Genomic DNA, 21,256 nt, shown 5'->3' with positions numbered 1-21,256 from the left:
ATGGAGAAACTGTGGGACATCTTTCTGGTACTTCTGCATCATCCCGTTGATGCCAAACAATACAAATTTGTGGGACATGCAAAATGGTTGGGGGGGGGGGTGGATTTAATTTCTGTCACCTGAGTATGGATTTGTTTAATTGAGTTGTTCGGCACCTAGTTTGCATGGCTGTGATTCATTCTCAGTTTGTGTTTCCTCTGCAGGGGGAGAGGCCCACTGAAGCACACATCTGATGTCATCAACGCAGCCAAGATGATCTCGGAGTCGGGCTCGCGCATGGACGTCCTGGCACGGCTCATCGCTGACCAGGCGAGTTACTGATGGAGCACTGTGGGAACTCTGTCCCTGTCAGCCACACACACCTGACACCTCCCAAGGTCACTTACAGGAGTGCCTGTGGCACTTCTAGAGCTGCCTGTTGTCCTGTTCCCCTCTTCTGAGGCACCACATATACAGATCTTGTCTGAGTCTCTGTGAGGATTCTCTTCTCCATTTGTATCAGTGGTCTGTTTGTGTACACACTGAAATGGATGTGTACATATATCACACATGTCTAGGTACATGCATTGATCTACACATGCATTTGTACATGTCTCTGAATATTTGTGAGCTCCCTTAAGCTGTGAATGCAGCATTTTAGACATACAGTATGTATGAACAAGTATATGCATGCATATTTAAAATGCATATATTCATAGCTGCTTTTATATATATATATATATATATATATATATATATATATATGTATATGTTAGTATATAAATAGTTGTATAAAAAGCTGTTGTCCTGGTTTAACCCCAGATGGCAACTGAGTACAATGCAGCTGTGTCGTGGTTTGGTCCAAAATACTCATTACTGTTTACCTTCTGTGAGATAAGAATTAGGAGAAATGCAAAGCAGGCACCAAACTTGAAAGAATATAAAGAAGTTTATTAACAGACCTAAAAGAAGAAAAAAATTCATACCACACCTTCATAACTCTTCTCCTCCCCCCCACCTTTCTCCCTTCTCCCACTGACAATGTAAAAAGACAACCCTTGAGATGTTCAGTCTGTTTATCACTTCCATAATAACCTTGTTCAGTCCATTTAGGAAGAGAAGTCTCTCTTGCCCATGCTATGAAAACATTATCACAACGAGACAGCTCTCATGTGAGTCCCTTCCTCCAACTTGCAGCTTTTCCCACAACTGCTTTCAAGAGTCCACTCTTGAATTACTGGGGTAAAATTTTAAGGTTGAGCCGTTCAGAAACAAAAGTTCTCTTCACCCATCTCTGGAAGCATTTCATCTCTAAGAACAGAGGCCCTCTGCCTTCCCTGGCAGCAAAGGGTCCTCCTCATCTTCATCTCTAGGACTATCTCTGGGAGGACCTCTAGGAACTGAGGTTTTCTCCTTATCCATTTGGAGCCAAAGTCCTCATCTGATCCATCTCTCCCTGTTCAAACTTCTCATCAAATTACAGCTGCTTCAGCATCTGCCTATCTCAGCGCAGGTGCTTTTGATCACAAGTTGAATGCTCCACCCCCCATGCCTTCATGAAATTACAACGGGATACTCTGCTATATCATAGCTTCACAACAGAATTTCAGCTTTAAGCATCTCCTCTTTCTTCTCCCTCAGGTTTCCAGCTCTTCACAGCACTAAAAGGGTTAATCTCACCTCAGCCTTGCAGCTGGAATGTCGATTATCGCTGTTGGTCACATGATCTTTGCTGGACAGTGGGGCAGCTTCAGCTGAATCTTGGCCACACTGGAGAGGGGGGGCCAGGCCGCTCTGGCTGCCCACAGCAGGACTGTGGGGGGGTTCCACGGATGGAACAGGCCCATCGGCTCCAGGATGGCCGTGGCCCGGCCCGGCCTGGCCCAAGCAGGGCCTGGGCTGGGCCCACTGGCCCCCACATGGGCCCCGCAGCCACCTGTCCCAGCACCGGAAACGAGAGAGAGAGCTGTGGGGGTTTGTCTGTTCTTAAGTGTGGATCACAGAGGCGGTCACAACTTGAAGTGGCTTAGAGAATTGTCCATATTCAAACTGGCCGCTGATAGGTTCTGTCAGGTCATGGGGGAAGCTGTAAGAACCCCTTTGCAAGAACATCACTTCTGGGACTATGCCTTGCTAACCCATGACAAGCTGCTTGGTCACCTACTCCTGGAACAAGGAGGAAACTCACGGATTGAGATAAAATGCTTAATAATTTAAACAAAATATAATAGTAATAGTAGTAGTAATATTGATGCTGAAAGAGAGGGAGAGAGAGGACTGAAACCGGGAGAAAGAAGTGGTGCCCAGCACAATTCCCCAGCACATGCTGACCAATGCCCAGCCTGTCCCTGAACAGCGATTGGCCCCTTCCAGGTAAGTCGCCCTCAGTGTCCATACTGGGCTTGACACTCCATGGAATTGGAATGGAATAGCTTTCAGTCAGTTTGGGTCACCTGTCCTGGCCATGCTCCCCCCTAGCTTTTTGTGCACTGCTCATTGGCAGAGCGTGGGACACTGAAAAAGGTCCTTCACTTGTGCTACCAACTTCCTTCCCATACTTAATCCAGCACCGCACGGGGCCAGCCACTGAGGGGAACATGAACTCCATGCCAGGCAAAGCCAGGCCAGCTGTGGAGGCAGCAGTTTAGAGGTGCAGGCTCGTCCTCTCCTGACTGACTTTGGTAAATAACCTGGCAGCAACCAGAGCTGTTCCAGGTGAGCTGTGGGAACACAAGATGATGGCACTGGCACAGAAGCTCTGCTGCTCTGAGCAGGTGCTTGGTCTCAGCACCAGCTAAGGAAGAGCACTGACTTGTCTGGCTGCAGAATGATTTGTTTTCCACCCTCTGCAGAGTTACTGATTCCATGCTTTTGCTGTACCTTCCTTCTCTGCCCCCCCCCAGCTGTTTTGGCCTCTGCAAATCTGCAGTTTCAAGGTGATTTTTGCTTTTGCCTTTGTAAGAGTTATTTATCACCATGAAATGCAGTGTTAGAGCTGGAAGGTGTGCTTTATTTCTGTTGGATTTTTAAATCAGCAGATGGCCCAACCTCTCCCCAGACCAGCCCAGCAGGACCAAGGTAACTCAGCAGCCTGGCTAAGGGAGCTGCAGTGGCACCTGAGCACACCTGCAGCCTTCTCAGCAGGCTGGCTGGGTTGGGTTTGGGCCCTACAAGACCAATAGAGGAATGCAGGAAATGGCTGTGTGCAAGTGTCACATCTGAAGCATTTCTTTCCTGTGTGGCTGCCTTTCAGGTCCAGGGCAGCACAGCAGTCAACTATTTCCACACCCTCATGTGCTCTCTCTCTTCCCTTCACTCTTTATTTTCATATCCAGTGCTTGCTTTTCTATTGTCTAGGAAGCAACACCAGTCGGTTAGTGGTTGTCATTAGTCTCCTTGAATTCCAGATAACAAGACAAACAATTTCTACTTTGCATCTATACAGTTGTGATTAGATTTGTGGAAAAATACGTAAAATGTCTGGACTCCCCATTCCTGATCTTGACATGTATTTTTCCAGCACTGGACCAACAGCTCCTTTCAACATTTTATCTGTTACAGATTAAAATTCAACCCTGTCACTTACACACTGCAGGAAACTATGTGATAGCAAAGCCAAAGATGAGTAAGGGTCATAAATTCTTGCTGGTTTTAGGACAGGGAATCCACTCTCACTGAAACATTCCTTTTAGGAAAGAAAGATTTCAGCTGTATTATTACAGTGACTCTAGACTAGAAACATGAACAAATCAGCATGAGGACAAAGTGTGAACCGCTGGTGGTGGTAACTCGTGTGTCCCCACAGAGCTGCTGGGAAATGTGACATCATTCAGGTTATTGTAACCTTTTTCTGAATTCACTCCAACCCCCTCCGCTTGCCCTGGCTCAGAGCTGCACACCACTGACACCTGGGAGCCACCTGACCCCTGGGATTTGTTCTGTGCATCTGAAGAGCAGTCCTTACTTACAGGTGTGGCTTGGATTTTAGATGCGATTTTACATTACATGCACTAAAACCAAATGAGCAGATGCAATTGAAAAACCCAAACACAAATCAAATCAAAAGATGATCCAAAGCAGCCCTTTTAGTTGCGGTGAACACAACTGCAATTAGTGCTAGATCGGTGTCAAACTTAGTAAAAAAGACAATCTTGCTTTATTGCTCCTATTACAGATATTCTTAGTATGATCCTCTCATTCCTTGGGTGGCTAGAGATCTTCTAAATTCAGTAACCTTTTTTGGCTGTGCCAAGTATCCTTTAACTTAGAAAGCTCTTTTCCCATTGTGGTGGTTTTTTTTAATCTCAAAGGTATTTTCAAATTAATTTTCTTAGGTGTTGTTTTGCTAGGGTTCCTATGCCGTGCACTCCTGGGGTCTTAAAATAAAATAAACTTTACATTCCTCTGAGCTAGCAAATAATTGTTCTCTGAATTTGGGCCAAACTGGATAAGCCCTTCAGGAACTTGGTGCCCAGACTAAACCATGAATGCCAGTAGTGCCTTCCTGAGCAGCATTCAGACTTTATAGTGGGATATTTCACATGTTGCCTTTTACTAACATCCAAATTATGTAGAATTTCTACTATGTAGAAAAAAGGATTTGTATGATTTGCTTCAATTTTCAAGTAATTGATCTTCCACGATAGTCCTTCCATTCTTCCTGCACATACTTTCCTGGACACTTTTTCTCTCCTTGCTATCAAGCTTAGCCTGTGCTCTCAGTATTTGTCACCACTTCTGACACTGCCATTTAATCAGGTCCCATCATGTCAGTGCCCAGGTTCCCAGGACTCAGCTGTTCCTGTGCTTGTGCAGTGACCAGGACAAGGTAATGTGAGTGCATTCATTCAAGAAGAGAAGCCAAGGCACTGCTCTCCTTCCTCTTCCCTGTAGCTCAGACCAGAGCAGGGACCCTACAGAACACACCACTGTGTAATGAAGAATCACTGATGTAGCTCTTTCACCTCTTCCTGTTTGTAAAACATTTTCAGATGAGCAATTCTGATTTACACTCCATCTAATTTCAGAGAACCGAAAATGGGTACTTTGCAATTGCATCATTCATGGTGTCTTTTTGTTAGGAAAAAAGAAAAGAAAACCACACCAGAACTGCATTTGCAGTCTTGTGTAACTTGTCAGCCACAACAGAACTCTGATACAACTGTTCTTTGATTTCAGATTTTTATAGCTCCCTGTTCCTGTGTCTGAAGGCAAGGGATACAGTGTGGTACAATTAGCAGAACTCAGCTGTATTTCAGTCCACAGTCACAGCACTTTTAGAATGGCTCTGAGTTAACAATGGTGAAAGTAACCACAGTTACAGCATCAACGTCAACCTATGCACATGAATCACAAGAGCATTGTAAAGTCATTATCAGGAGACATTTCCTTTTGTCAGAAGACTTTTGCTATTTAGTGACCTGGAAGCCCTGAGATAATGAAGGCAGTGAGTACATCATCCCAGTCTAATGAAATGTGCTGAAGATTGAGGTCTGTATCAAGAGCCTCCTCAGAGTTGCAGTTGTTTGGCACCCATTAGGATCCCAGGCAGGCAGGCCCTGTTTGTCAGAGCTAATTAAGGTGGTAAGGGAAGCACAGTGTAAATAAGCCCTTTCGGTGATGGGAACCCCACTGGTGGAGCACTGAAGCTGCCTTCTGTCTGTGCACAGCACACATTTGTAGTAGGTGGTGGGTGATTATCCCCAATATTGATCCCCTTGAAGCCAGACTTGGATTCTAGAGAAATGCTACTGACTTTGTTAGCAAAGGGGTGAATTGAGAGCAAACCAAACCCAGAACTGTCTGCAGTCAGGATCTCCTGTGCATCCACATCCCTTGTGCCACTGCTCTGCCAATGGCTTTTTCACTTGTATGGTGAATGCTGGTTTCAATCACTGCATCATTTTAATTTATCAAATTGTTTGGAGGTTCTGGTGGATATTCTGTTAGGTAAAAGACCACTGCATCTTTGGGATGCAGGTCTGTTCTGCTGCTGCTCTGACAGAAAGCCCTTGTTAGCCACAGCCCCTACCTGCAGGATGTGTGGGGAAAAACCTCTCAGAGCTTGCTGGGCTCTACAGTTAGGAGGGTGCAGCACTAGACTGGTAACCATCACTGGCCTGTGGGATGATGAAACTCAGCATTTATTAGTTGTCCTTCTGTTGCAGCCTGGTGTTTGGTTTCACTGGTGAGCAGGTGCTGCTTGTACCAGCTGCTCCTGAGCAATAGGGAGAAGATTCCTTCTGCAGTGTCCTCCCTACAGTACGTTTGTTCCCAACATCTGTTGATGGTTGGTCTGATATGCTACAAGGCATGAGGTTTAATTTTTTGCAGGGCTTGTTCCTGCTCAGAGAGGTGTAGGCTGTTCCGTGTACTCTGTGAGTAAACACGGCTGTGTGTGCTAAGCAAGGCCCTGGCTGGGCCAGATCCTCTGCTGAAGTGTTGTGGCCAGACCTCAGGCTTGTTTGGGCTGTTTCCTGTCTGCTGACAGGGGTTAATAGTGAATATTGACACAACTGGAGAGATAATGGTGTGACTTTCATGGTGCTCCCAGCCTCCAGCAGCCACACCAGAATGTACTTAACCAAATGTATTTTTGATACACTTGACATGTGAAATAATCCTTGATATTTTTCCATTCATTTGTCCAGTAACTTCTTTAACCTGTGTAAGTTTTTAATATAACCATTCTGTAATAAAGATTTTTGTCAACTTCACAACCCCATGTTAAAAACCGTTTCCTTTGTTTTGCACTCCTGGAAGTAATTTTTAATGATCCCTTGGGTTTGTAACAGAGGAAAGAATACCAGGATTCATTAAAATCTTCCTTCTTCTGTCTGGGCTTGGCATGGCCAGTGCAGGTCAAAGATGCCCTGTATCTCCTTGGATAGTGAAGTGGTGGATATGCCACAGACTTGTACAGTTGCATAATTACATTTCAGGAGAACATTCTTATTCAGTGCCCTGCATGTGCTTTTTTGAATGCTTCTGGCATTGAAACTCTTTCCAGAGAACTTCAAGGCCTTGTTCTTGAGTGCAATTTCCTGGCCTTTGATGTGTATCATCTGTAGCATTCCAAAAATGGTAGACATTTATTCTGTAAAGCTGTGTAAGGGAGACAGCACCTGTGACTAGCCTGACACTATTCTTATATAAAAGAGTACTATATAATGATCATTCTTGTTGCTGAACTTTGGTAATTGGTATTGTCACAGCTTGAAGTGGGTGAGGCACTCTACTGGCACCCTATACACCTTTCTCTTGAGTTTTTCTGGCCAGAAGGATAAAATCAAAGTGTAATTCAGGAAAGAAAAACAAGGGAGGAGGAAGAATCTCATTCCAGGAATACACACCATCTTGGTATAATTAGTTCTGATGCTTTAAGGGATTACATTGTAGTTGACTGGAAGTATAATTTTTTTATTAATTATATGAAACAGTGTTTCTTCCTTCCTAAGCGCTGCTTTAAGGACTGCCCAAATCAGTATTTATATAATCGTATCTCAGTGACTGTTTAGAAAGCTGGAATACTCAAAGATATTTTAGGGCAGTTTTCCATAATGTGCTAGTATTTTGAAAACACCATGCATAGAACATGTCAAGGTTGTCTTCTGGTTTTGTTGTAAACTGTGCCCAAATACAGGAAACAATAATGGGTGTAAGAGAACATGAGGTAAGGACTGATGTTAAGTCATAGTATTAATTTAAAATTGTACACACTGACCTTCCTTATTTGCTACGGTACCGCCCCGGGCGAGCACTTTGTCCCAGTACCGAGCAAACTGCTGCCTGCCCCGAGCGGCACAGTTGGAGTCCGATGGCGGCGCGGGGGAAGCCAGCGAAGCGCCTGCTCGTGTTCGCCTGGCTCCCCGATGGCTGGGCACGCACAGGGGTAGGATAAAGCGGAGGGACTCCGCGTGGGGGAGGAGCATTTATTGCAGGGTAAAAACCCACGAGGAAACACCAGCCACGCACAGACAAACAGGCGCAGAAAATACACAGTAACCAATGATACATCAGCCAGGGGGTCTTACTGGGGCAGGGAGAAGGGGTTACAGCCAATGGGGGAAGTGGTAGGAGGGGAGGAGTAACACAGACCAATTAGCTGCTGAAGAACATAGAACTCTTTGGAAATACAACCGAATATGAGAAATATGGGAAAGGGAGAGCTGCAGCTACAGGTAAGACATGGAGCACAGCCTCTTGGCTGCTCTGTTAAGGCTTTTGGGGCTGGCCCTGGGGTTGGTCATGGTTCACCACAACACTTATTTACTGTTACCTTTTGCTAAGTCTAAAGCCTGAACTTGCTTAACAAACATCATTGCACAGCCATGGATTATCGTCACATCTGCCCTTTGAGCACATCCTGTTTCTTCAGTAAAGCCAGGGGCTGAAATATTTTTGGAATTGAGCAGAGTTGGTGCTTTTTCTGACTCCTGGCAGGTTTTGGATTTAAATCCCTTGACCACAATTCATATGAGCAGAAGTTTCAGTAAGACCACAGGTGATTGTTGAGAGTGTGCAGTTGGTGGGGATGTATCTTTGCTTTTTCAATATGCGAAGCTGAGCAGTTTCCTGTTGAAAGGAACGAGCTGTATTTATATCATGTAAGTACCACACAGGCCAAAGCCATGGCTCTGAAAACCTGCAGGGATGTCATGCTTATTTATCACTCTTACTCTGTCCAGCTGTGGGAGCACAACAGGGGCTCACCATTCCCCTTATGATCCCTTTATTCTGCCAGAGCAATGAAAATCAGCCTTTGGTATCTGGCCTGGTACCACAGAGCACCATTGCGCTCCAAGTACTCCACATATTTTGGGAGTTCACAAAAATTAGGTTAGAAAGACCCTATTTTTATTTTTAAAATGCGTTGTTAAAAATACTGCAATCGGTGAGTTTTCCGTAAGACATTCTTATTTTGCTGTTCCCACTGCTAGAGAAGATCTGCAGATGGAGTTGAATACACGCTGGATGGAACACAGAAACCCCCACAGATCAGATTACAACAAGATAAAGCATGATACAGAAATGTTAACATGTTTCTGCATGTATGTTTACACTGCCTACAAAATCTGTGTTTATATTGCCCTCATCACTGTTAGTGGAGGTATTTTCTTAAATAGAGATTATCTTAGGAGTTGAAGTAGTTACTCCATACCTTGAAGGGGGTGTATTTAGAAATACTGCTAAGGCAAGCACAGCAATGTTAACTACAAGAGTGCACATGGGGAATTTGAGGCTTAATCTAAGCTTCCAACTGTTGCATTGAAAAGCTTCCCAAGAGGAATGAACTTCGCAGCCTGATACAGCTGCAGTGAAAAGCGAGGCGCCAGTAGCGTGCAATTGGAATACTCCTCAGTGAAGTTTTAATGTGATTCCTGAGACATCATTTTGAACCAGCAGTTACTAAAATGCTTTATTTATTGTTCTTTTCAGTGCCCAGACCAGTCATGTAAGCAGGATTTACTGGCTTACCTAGAACAGATCAAGCTGTACTCCCATCAGCTCAAGATCTGCAGCCAGGTTAAAGCGGAAATCCAGAATCTTGGTGGAGAGCTCATCATGTCTGCAGTAAGTAGAAAAATGGCATCAATTACTCCGTTAGTCAGACTACATTTTACATTTGAGTTGAGCTTTCCTGTGCTTGTAGCATGTTCCAGTGTCACGCCAAATCCTGTTTTCTCTTCTAACACCCACTTAACAGCGAGAACCTACGACAGTGAAGGCAAGACTTACAGCTCTAAAGGAAGAGCAATCACCTTTTTCTTTTTTTAAACCCTCCAAGCGCATTATGTGTTATCACTCTTACTCTGAAGGAGTTTGGCTTTAAGAACTATAACCCACTTGAAAATGCTGGTGCACTGACTTACACATGTGGAATATGCTCATGTGTGTGTCTGAACACAATAAAGACACTCCAGGGGTGGAGTTCCAGGTCAGAAAGAAATGCTGCAGGGCATTCTGCATGTCTACAGAAAAAAATAAAATGAAGAGCAAGGTGACCTGATTCCTGAGTGAATTTCTTGATTTTGCTTTAATTTAAGAGTTATTCGTGCCATTACAGCCAAGTATCATTAGTGGTGGAAAAGACATTGCTCATGATTTTATGGAATGTTTATGCACTTGGCATCAGCACAGCCATCCATAAAATGCCTTCACATTCCCATGTTCTGTGATGTGTTACTACCCCTGGAGCACATGGGATTATGATTTCAAGTATAAATCTGCTACATGGCACCAAAACCAGGTAAGACACCAGGCACATTGCTACCCTTTACGTACTTGGCACTATATTTAAGAGAACTTCACATTCACATAGTCTGGAATTCTCTCTGTATCTCTCTCTAGCTGTAGCTTTCTCTCCCCCCAGCTCTACCTCTGTCTCTGTCTGTACCTATCACTGGCTATCTGTATTCATCTATAGCTATCTCTGTATATACCTATCTATGTCTGTCTATATGTATCTATACCTGTCTGTATCTGTACCTGTCCATCTCTACATCTATCTACCTAATCTGTCTCTGCCTCTCTATATTAATCTATACATGTGTCTACCTAGCTCTGTCTCTATCTTTATCCATTTACACCTATCTCACGTTACCCATCTCTGTCCATCCCTATCTATTCCTGTCTGTATACCTGGTCTGTCTCTGTGGGTCTGTATCTATCTGTACCTATCTACAGCTGTCTGTATTTGTCTTATCCTATCTTTGCCTATCTATACCTGTCTACGCTTATGTCCTATGTCTCTATCAAACCATACCTATTTATACCTATCTATACTTGTATCTGTCCATACTTACCTATACCTGTCTATATCTTTTCTCTATCCATCTAAACCTGGTCCATACCTGTGAACACCTATCTGTACCTGTCTATACCTGTCACTATTCAGCTCTACCTGTCTAAACCTATCTCTGTCTATATATATCTATCTACACCTCTATAATATAGACACATCTACCTATATATCTATACTTATCACTATTTATCTATACATGTCTATACCTATCTATACCTATCTCTATACTTGTCTCTGTCTCTATCCATCTCCACTTACTCCACCTGTCAATCTCCTTCTCCGTACCTGTCAATATCTGACAAAATCTAACAGAATCTGTTGGAATCTGTCAAAATCTAACAGCATCTGACAGAATCTAACAATCTATCTGTACCTGTCACTATCTCTGTGTATCTGTCCATACCTCTATCTGTCAAAAATGTCTTTTATCTGTCAATATCTATCTCTACCTGTCAGATTCTGTCAGCACCTCTGTCCATCTGTCAATATGTCAGTCTCTCTCTCTCCTTGTCCATGTTTGGCTCTACCTCTCTGCACCTGTCAATAGCTGTTTTTAGCTGTCTCTATTCATCTCTGCCCCTCTCTAGAGCTGTGTGTCTACCTGTGTCTACCTCTCTGTACCTGTCTCCATTTCACCTCTCTATCCATTGATACCTGCACATATCTATCTCTGCCTCTGTCTAGGCCTACCTCTCCCTATTTATCTCTCAATAAAACTATTATTACATTTTATGTGGTTTATAAACTAATCAGAAATGAAGCCTTTTTTCCTGAGATGGGATTTGAAACCCTCATTGCTATAGGATACTTGTGCTTGGCTATTCAAATGATTATTTAGAGACCACATCTGAACCTCTGGAACCTACTGTTAAGTAATTTTAATTGACTCTATAGTTTCTGAGGCCAATACTTGTTTTCACTAGGGCTGCACATTAACAAAGCTTTCTCTTCCTTACTTATTTCTTTTCACAAGCAGTTCTGTGACCAGTGTGGGTTACAACAAAGCCACATGTTGGAACCAAGTTTGGTTCTTGCTCTTTCTGCCTTCTGCTGTAGAATACTCACATTGTTTTCTTTACCTTTTTGTTTGTGGATTAGATTTTCTATTCTCTCCAGTCCTCATCTTTTCTGAATGAGAATCAGAAAAGGAGACAGCAAGATGATTAAGAAAAAAAAAAAAAAGAGGCCCTGAGCTTGCAGATAGTAAAGGTTTTACTGTGCATTAAGTAAAAAACTCACGAGTCTCCAAATACCTGAAACTGAATCTGTCCTCTGGTTGGTGAAGACCTGCTACAGGGAAAAAAAAACCTATCAGAAACAACATTAGGAAATAATCCTACTTACAAGGTTACTGCATTGTTTGCTCCCTCCTGCAGCCATGTACCTGTGTGCCAGGAATGACCTCCCTGGTCCTTGGGCATCCCTCCTCTGTCTGGCCTTGGCTCCTCACAGTCTCTCCTTCTCTTCCACCTCCTTCAGGAGCTGGGACAGGATTAGGGTTAGAAAAGCTGAGGGGGGAAGCTCCTCTCCTGTAAGAAACAACACATTTCCACATTCAGATGAGTCAGTACCAACTTCTACAGTGACAAATCCACTTGGAGAAACAAATGGAGAATGACTGAGTACAAGCTGGTGGAATCCACACATAAAAAGCACAGTGCTGAGATGGGTCATACATTCACCCCACACCTCCCTTCTCCAACCATTAGAGGTGTGCACAAGGATCTTGGATTTAAATCACCCTCAAGCAAAATTCCTTCTCTCAAGAGTAGCAGTTCATTAAAAAAAACCCTAAACCCCCTTCTACTGAAGCCTAAAGACCAATTCAGAGGAAGGAAGAGAGGGATGAAGAGCAGAGGATGTAGTATCACATCTTTGCAGCTCTGCAAAAGAAAGAACCATCTTCTTGAAACAGAGCTAAGTCACAATCCCTGCCTTACCAGTTCAGGATGATGCTGTGGTGGAGCAAGTAAAGGAGCCCTGAACTGGTGTTACAGGTTAACCCTGGATAGCACCATGAAGCAGTGCCATGGCACAAGGGCAGCTCTGTCTCTTGTCAGCAGCAAGTGTGTTCTCACCTACATGATGACCTGCACTGGAGGAGGAGGTGCTGCTGGCTGCCACCATAGCTCAGTGTGGCACTTGCTCTGTGACAACAAAGAGCATTATGCATGTGAAAAACTATGCTGAAATTCATAAACACAGCTCCGTCTTCTTCAGCTGCTTTTGATCTGCATGCCCTGTGCCCTTGTCTGCCCTGCAGCAGTGCTGGGCCCCCCTGCCCTGGAGGGATTCTTACCTACAGTTCATAGCAGGCTGTACCATTAGTGTGGGTCCATAAGCCACTTTCTCTGGGGCAGCTGGGATGCTTAGGGGACTTCCCAGCTGATAGCTCTCCTCATTTAGTGGCTTTTGGACTTGAGGCCACACACTCTTGCAGTCTGCCTTTCTCACTGTCTGTCCCCAAGCTCCAGTACTTTCCTTCTAGTCAGGCCCTGTTAAGGAGGTTAGAAGATGTACAGAAAAAGAGAGGAAGAGATGTGGATCATCAGCTTCTCATTCTCCATTCACTGCAGTTTTGTTGTTTTCATTAATTAAAAATTCCTTGCTCACTATTTAGTCTTTCATAGTCCCATACAAAACTTACATTTGTAAATAGTGCTGCTTATATTGCCACAGTCTAAGCTGCTCAACTCCAAATGGTGAGGATTCACTAAGTCTTCATTAGGAGTGATTAAACAGGAAACGGACATTTCCCTCTATTAATTAGAATAAACTGGTGCCTCTTCAGGCACAATATAATGGGGTAACAGTTGCAGTATACAGATTGACAGTAAATGCATTCATTTATGCAGATAAGCTGATAGTTCACTTACAAACACTGCACAGTGATAGGCTTGCACCTTACCTTGCCAGTTTGATATTTTTCCTAGAATGGCTTTAAGAGAATTGTATCCCAGGGCAGAAAATGAGCATAAGTTACATATTAATGTTGTGCTCCCTGACTTTGTGAAGTAATTCTGTTTTGTACTATTTATAGTCGTTATCTTCTTCTGTTTCATTTTTTATTGTACTTGGCAAGAGAGACAAAGCTTCTTGACCTTAAAAAGGAATGGTCTGGAAGAGCAAACTCTCAAGAGTTCCAGTATCCCAGAATTTGCTGACTGGCACAGAAACCTCCTCTCAGGTTGGCCAGCCTTACCTGTGCACTGAGGGCTGTTCCACTCTGCTGTTCCTGCAGATGTCTCATTTATCTTCAGCTCTTCCTCCTGCTATCTCAAGAGCCGGACTTTAACTTAAACACCGACATCAGGCCACTTTTGTGCCAAATGGAGGTGGCTTTAATGTGTCTTAACTTCATGCTCCAAGGCTGAAGTATCTGTTTCCCTTCCTGAGTTCCCAGGCCTGTTAAATCACAAGTTTCCAGCACGACATTGCAATGAACATGTTGCAGCTTTGAAGGCTGAACCACAGGTGAAAACACAGAGGCAAAGCTATAAGCCAGCAGGTAGAAAAATACAAGAGAGGGTCTCTGCCACCAGCCCTTTGGCTGACACAGTCCCAGTCCCTGGCTATCCATACTCCAGGTAAAGGCTGCCTTGGCCAATGCGCACCACTGTGGCAGCTGGCCAACAGCCCCAGGCCTTCGCTGCGCTGGGAGGGGTTCATCTGCTGCCAGAGAAGAGCTGGCACTGTGCTCAGCTCCTGAACAGCTGCTCCTCTGGCAGGGCAGGAGATGGGAGCAGTGCATTTCAGCTCCTGTTAGGGTCTGGGTGTGCTTTCCCCCTGGAAGAGAAGTTGAGATGGGCAGAACAGCTTTACTGTAGCCTCAGCAGGAGTGGAAGGAAGGAACAAAGGGCTAAAAGCAGCAAGCTGGGAATCACACTGGGATAGGGGCTGCTCTAACAGCCCACTTGAGTCACTCCAGGTCCCTAGTAGTTCATTCCTCTGCCTTCAGTGCTGCTGCCATGCTCTCACTGCTGCGCAGACTTTGTAGAAAAGCATCCCTTTTTCCTTGCTTCAGGCTGCTCTGACAAAGATGTGCCCCCAAGCACCAGGGCACAGCTCCTGCTCCATGTCCAGCCAGTTTGCTTCTCCTGGCTGGCATTTGCCTTGGCACTCCTTGAGAATTCATACTTCAGGCTGTTTGAATGGATGTGGGAGGTTAATGTAGGGCGTCACACCATGTATGAAATTAGGTATTTCAGTACTTGACTCTGAAAATACTGAATCGCTCAATTTCTAAAAGCTGACATTAACCCCCAAGAGCTGATACAATAAAGTTTTCTTCTACTGGAGTTGACAGAAATGTTTCACTCTGTTATCTACTAACACTATACCATTTTTGCTTTTGCCTAGTGTACACTGGCAGGTGTGTGTATATAGAAATCCTGGCCTTTGGAAGCACAGCAAGGGATGGATTTTCCTGTCAGTCACTTACAGACAGCTCAGTTACTATTGCTTTCCAAGCTGCATCTACTGAGAAAAACTAATTTAAAGAAGTGTTTCTGGTAACGCACACTACATGACAGTTAACTTTTCCTAGTAATGATTAATCTGCTAATTAGCAAAATCAGGATGTGCCTTAGCCCCAGTGCATGTAAAAAGACTATTGCAACAAACACTCAATTTCTTCCTCAACAGCAAGGAAAGGATTTATATTAAGCTACTGTTCCCTTTTTCTTAAGGGCCTGTTTTTAAAAAAATAGATTCCTTTTTTTAAAATCCTCCCTGGAAGTGAAAGCAGCAGTAATGGGGAGGAGCTGAGCTATCCTCCTGGCTAAGCATCTGCTCCATTATGATGTTGCACAGGAACAATTCACAGCCCTTAATGTAAATTGTTTATCATTTAACTTGGACACAGGCCTGAGCTAATCATAGAACTCAGTTTCAGTTCTTTGAATCCTACTTAGCCTGAAGTAGACTCTGGTAATGGTTAGTTTTTAGTCCATTAGATTCAATTTCCCCACCTGAAAAATGGGTAAAAACCCAGAACAAACTGCAGACACGCCTGAGGTGTTCAATGCAATCACTAGATGGACAGGCAGACATAGATAACAGCCACGTTTTTAGGAAAACTCAGTTCCTTGAAAAGAAATCCAAGCAGTGAAGCTGATTTCCTGAGGCCACTTCCATGAATGGGGATGAAATCTCTCCAATATCCCAGAGGGAGAGCATGGCAAAGAAGAGGTGAGCAGAACACTGAGGGAACAGTTCCAGAGAAAAGAATCACCATGGCAGGCCTCCCTTTGGCTTATTTCCTATCTAAGCTGTACTGGCTTGAATCTGTGGCAAGTTCTGAGTGTCACCTGGCAGTTGCATGAGCAATCACAGCAGGTAATCAAGTGCTTCCAGTTCTAACTTTGCTGGGCTTTCTTGGACACCCATCTTCTGGTGTCAGACCAAGATCTCCGTTTCCATTAAAACGAAATTAACACTACACTCTGAGTGGGGAAAAAAGTGTGGATCAGAACACAAGGCAAGTAAGTGGTGTTAAAACCCTGGCCAAGGCCCAGCAAAAACTCCAGTGCCTTCAACAGTCGAGGTTTCACTCTTAATAATTCACGTGTTCGAATTGTTCTGCTACTTTTAATCTTAAGGGATTCAATGACTATTTCATATAGAAACCTTAGTGAAAGAACCATAAAATAATTCAAAACAGCAAATAGCTAAACCTAGTAAAAAAGTAGGGCTAAAATCAAAAGCACGATGTAGTGAGGAATCCTTATCTTAAATGCAGCACTACTCAGACAGTGCTCTCCACAAAATGTAGAACTTGTGTTACTTTCAGATGTAGCTGTCAAAGAATTAAAAATTCAGTCTTGGTCTCTTAGTGTAACAAAGGAAATCTGCTTCTAGGAATGTATTTAATGCACCATGCGTTTCAATTAAAATAAATTTTTAATAACTGAGCTTGTTTCCAAAAGAATTTTAAGTTCAGACTTCAAACACTGATAAAAAACTCTGATGTTCAGTTCTCAGCTTCCACCTGTATGAAAAACCTAGAACTGGCTGAACTGTAAATACAACTTGGGAGATTGTAAACAGCCAACTGCTACATCTGTTCTCTGATAGAAAGACCTTACAGTTCTCTGTAAAAACCCCAAGAATCCTCCCAGCAGAGCAGTCTGGGTGTCCCAGGCAGGGCTCCAGGCACTGCCACGTTACACAGAACCCTTTGGGAGGGTTGTTCTGCAGGCCCTCACAGCTTTACTCCAGAAGGCACGTCTGTCACTTCCTTATGGCTAAGGGACAGCACCTGCACGTCCACACAAGCAACAGGAGCGGGAGCCTGGCTTCTCTATGTGCTCTGCAATAAGGAGAGTTTGTACTTAACTGCTACAGGAGTTAACAGCTCCTGCTGACATGTGACAACACAAGCATTTCTTAGTGCACCGAACAGAAAATACTTAGCAGAAGGGTTTCCTTCAGATTCTAAGTCATGAGTCTCTTAGTTATTCTGAATATTAAAAATAACTGCCCATATCAGTTATTATATTGTTCAGCATTTCATAGCAATGGATCGCCACTACTGCCAAGACATGAAATTACTTTGCAAAAATGAGAAAAATACAATGCATGTAAACAAACTGAAAAGTTTCAAAATTCATTTCTTGTCTAACCTCCTTTCAGCTTTGTTACTCAGTGGAGGGTTTGCTTTCTTGCTCTCAGGACTCATCACAGAGGAGGAATAAAAGTGCTGGAGATCGGAGAGTGGATTTCAGCATGAGTGCTGCCAGCCTGATTTGGGGTGGGGTTTTTTCTTAAAAAATACTGGCATCTACTCTGTATCTTGTGTGTTTCACACCCCAGTGTGAAATTACAGTGGTCAGAATAATTCTGAATTCCCTTTGCAATGGAAACCAAGTACTTAATGCTCACAAGACAGGTGAGGAAAGAAACGGCAAGGGATGTTTTTCCTAAAGCCTTTAATGAATTACTGTCTTAACTCACACAGACCTGTAAAATCTGGAGGCTGGAACCTTGCATCTCCATAGAAAATGCTGAAAGAGCCAAAGTGGAGTTAGGCAAAAATAAAACAGCTTTTAGTTTGGAGTTGGTTGGTTTGTTTGTTTTGCTAGTGAATCTTTATGTACCGCTTGCTGTGCACTGGAGAGTTTGCAGCTACATGGCTCTAAGTGAAATGAACTTAAACGCTCAATGAATATTGTATCAGTCTTTCATTTATGCCAAGTTTCATTCCTTCAGTTTTCCTGGATATGAGACCTTGAAGAGCCTACTGAATATCTGAGATAAAAGCATCCAAGTGAAGACAATTCTCGAGTACATCAGTTTTACAGAACAACAGATTTGCATCAAACTCTACAGTGTTACTGGCACTGAGGTAGAAACACAGCTGCTCTCTAAAGCCAAAAAAAAGAGATTGAATGTATGGCCTGATTGTTACCATCTGTAGTACACACCTAAGAACATCTAAAAGCTTCTCCAAAATTCTGAACACAGTTAATACCCCCACTCCAGCACCCCTTCTTTAGAAGACAAATGTGAGAAATGCATCAGAAAGCTGAGGGGACATACGCACACTAAGACACTGCCAGTACTGTAGACAGAAAGCCAGAAGGGCAGCATTAACTGAGTGTGCCTGTACCTCACTGCCTGTGCAGAGCTGCCGAGTAAAATTCCTGGGATCAGTGCCTGTCCTGACTCAGCCCAGCCCCACCCTGATGCCCACCCCAGGTAATGCAGCAAAGCCCCAGGTCAAACACCGCTGGTGGGCTCTGCCTCTCAGCAGGGGACACACACAGCTGTTTTCTTACAGCTTGGGGCCCGGTACCTGTACGGTGGCTCAGGGCATCTTTCGTAGAGCTTTAACGGTACAGCAGACGTTCAGTTCCGCTGGCAGGGCAAGGGACAGGGGAATTCTGCCACTTTGAACAGCTCTACAGTTGGGTTTGAAGTCAGGCTTTGGATCTTTAGCATTTAAAATGCTGCAGTTGACAGTTCCCCGCCCCCGAGCCTGTGTCAGACTACGAGGCTGACATGGCTGCATACTGCTTTCCCGTTAGAACCTCATCAGAACTAGGCACCCCCTGCAGTGGTTTTGCTGCTTAAAGCAGATACCTATGATTAGAGTTTGAAAAAGAATAAAAACATTGTTTTCTTGATCCCAGTGGTGGGGTGAAGGGGCCCTGGACTGTTCCACAGGTGTTTTGTGGAAGGAGCCCCAGGGGGCAGACGGAGGAGGTAACAGTTCAGTTTCCACAGGAGAGGAAAGGCCAGCTAAGTTCTAGTGCTCACCTCAGCGTTCTCCATGTTCCACAGTACACACTGAAGTCACAATAAAAAAAACAGCTAGAGTTTTGTGCCAGCCTTTATCCTGCCTGGATACTACCAGTTTCTTCTAGAAGCCTTTTCCCTGCCACACAAACAAATTTTTTTGCTGCCCAGCCTGCTATCCCTCCCCATGTGCCTCTATTGCCCAGCAGCTTCAAAAAGGATGAACAATTACACACTCTAGAGTCACTGGGAAACTTCAGGGGAAAAAAACTGCCCCTGAAGCCCATTCACCAGCTACCACAGAACCAAAACCATCTTTTCCTTTGTCCCAGCAGCTTTACAGTGGTGTTACTACTATGCCAGTGTTGGAAAAGGGATTGCATGTGTATTACCCATTATGGTGAGGAAAAAAAGAAAAGGTTATTCAAAGCTTTCAAGAAGCTGTCAGGATTATGGTGTTGTCAGCTGTTCTAGAAACAACAGGTAACTGAAATTTCGTGTGTGTGTACATGCACAGGTGTGCCTGTGTATAAGCAGCCTCAGGTCGGCATGAAGGCAGGAGTTCCTATGAAGCTGTATCTCCTCCTGCCACAGTGAACACCGTGTGACAGCATCCAGCAGTGAGGTGTGGCCAGGCCCCCCCCCTCCATCTGCCCCTGAGCTAAGGCTGCACTGCCAGGCAGCCTCCCTGGGGAAAGGGGCGCGCTGCACACAGATCAGGAGCGTGGGACAGGGGCTCTGAGCAAAACCTTCCCCACAGCCTACAGCTTGGGGAAATGGCTGGTTTAAAATGTGTTAGACGGGTTAAAGAATTGTTTGAAATTAGGCTTGATGATCAGTACGTGCTTTGATGTTCACATCAAAGCGTGTGACAGAGGCTGTGCTGCAGGGCTAGGACTGCTGAGGGGCTGGGCAGCCCCACTCCCTAATTCAGTTTGTATCACAGTTCCCAAACACATCCACCTACCCCCTTAATGGCAACAGTGCCCTGCAAGCACCACGTGGCTGCCAGAGACTGGCAGCCCTTTCTAGAAAGTTCACATGCTGCAGCAGGGAATGAACTTTAGAGGCCATCTGGTAAATTTTACACCTTTTCTTGGGGAATTGAGATAATTTCAGTTTGCCATCACACATACGCATTCTACCAGACCTCTATTTTTTTTTTTTTTTTTTTTTTTTTTGCATTTTCAGAGAGCAGCAGTGTGTGTTTTATTAACTGGAAGATTTTTCTGCCAGTTCAGAGGCATTTCCAAATTGCAACTAAATCCAGCCTCTTGGCTGTATTTTTTATTTCTGCCTTACCTGCATTTGTGTTACACAATCAGAATGAAGACAGACAGTAATAACACACTCTCTCCCCTGATCGTTTGACCTGGCAAAGGGAGGAGTGTTTGCACCTTTCTTAATAACCCAGTTTGTAAATCTGTAGCTTGCCCAAGGCTCTGGGGTTGGGCTGGATGGCAAAGCACAGGATCACTGTCACTAAACCCATGGCCCTTCAGAGAACTGGCCTCAGTGCTTTTACACAAGACAACTGTTTCAACAAAGGGGATGTTTACAAGGTAAAGTGTGAAGGCTCTCCAGTTTTGTAGAGCAATCCTACTGTTTCTACATCCCAGCCCGAGTGAGCTTCCTCAGTATTCCTGTTTCCTGTCCATGAGCAGCGGTGGAAGGCGCCCCTGCTGTGGCACTGGTATGGCTGTGTTGAATGCTGGGGAAAGTGGCCATAGGTGATGGGCTTTGTTGTTTTGCATTCTGCCCTTGGGTGGCACTCCCCAAGCAGCTGGAGAGGCCACACAGCCACTGGGATTTCTGTGGGTTATCCTACTTTTGATATCCCATACAAATCTTGGCTGCTGAGAACAGGCTCAGCAGCTCTGCCAGAGCCAGACACTTCAGATTATCCCAGCACTGCTCAGGAGCACATATAGGAGCCTGGAATATGACAGGAGCAGCTGGAGACCTTACCTAGAAACAAAGGAAGCAAGGGGTCACATTTTCACAGCTCTTCGTCAAGTTGGTTTCATTACCCATCAGTAATAATTGCAATAGGACCCTGCAGACAAGCATCATGAATTCGTGTTAAAGAAAAAACCAAAACAATCAGCATTATCTTCAAAAGCATTTATATATTCCTCCAGCTGAATTTCTGTACATCACTTTAAGTCTGAGCCGCAGAGCATGAGTACAGTGATCAAACACATCAAGAGAAAATGAGGAAATTATGGTTTAGTC

At 44.2% G+C, this 21,256-nt stretch overlaps 1 protein-coding gene and 1 long non-coding RNA gene across 7 annotated transcripts in view; one reads left to right on the top strand and one right to left on the bottom strand.

Annotated features, from left to right (window-relative positions):
• The window catches only part of CTNNA3 (catenin alpha 3), a 432,189-nt gene that overhangs the window by 407,531 nt on the left and 3,402 nt on the right, over positions 1-21,256 (top strand). For all 4 annotated transcript variants that reach the window (XM_042033401.1, XM_042033400.1, XM_042033398.1 and 1 more), the window contains 2 exons: positions 204-309; positions 9,418-9,552. In XM_042033401.1, the coding sequence (XP_041889335.1) occupies positions 204-309; positions 9,418-9,552 (241 nt within the window). The remainder of the gene's footprint in view (positions 1-203; positions 310-9,417; positions 9,553-21,256) is intronic.
• LOC121667128 lies at positions 7,358-21,211 on the bottom strand. Of its 3 annotated transcripts, XR_006016935.1 has the most exons (5): positions 20,990-21,211; positions 12,168-12,312; positions 12,037-12,073; positions 9,457-9,547; positions 7,358-8,553 (listed from the first exon to the last, which is right to left on the bottom strand). It is a non-coding gene; the product is annotated as an uncharacterized LOC121667128 (long non-coding RNA). The 3 variants fall into 3 exon arrangements; XR_006016934.1 differs by lacking the exon at positions 12,037-12,073 and having other exon boundaries at positions 12,128-12,312; XR_006016933.1 differs by lacking the exon at positions 12,037-12,073.

This window comes from Corvus kubaryi, unplaced genomic scaffold (assembly GCF_017639235.1).
Source record: "Corvus kubaryi isolate FWS band 111438036 unplaced genomic scaffold, C.kubaryi_AGA036_p1.0 37357, whole genome shotgun sequence".
In the NCBI taxonomy this organism is placed as follows: Eukaryota; Metazoa; Chordata; class Aves; order Passeriformes; family Corvidae; genus Corvus; species Corvus kubaryi.
This window is presented reverse-complemented; position numbering and strand designations above follow the sequence as displayed.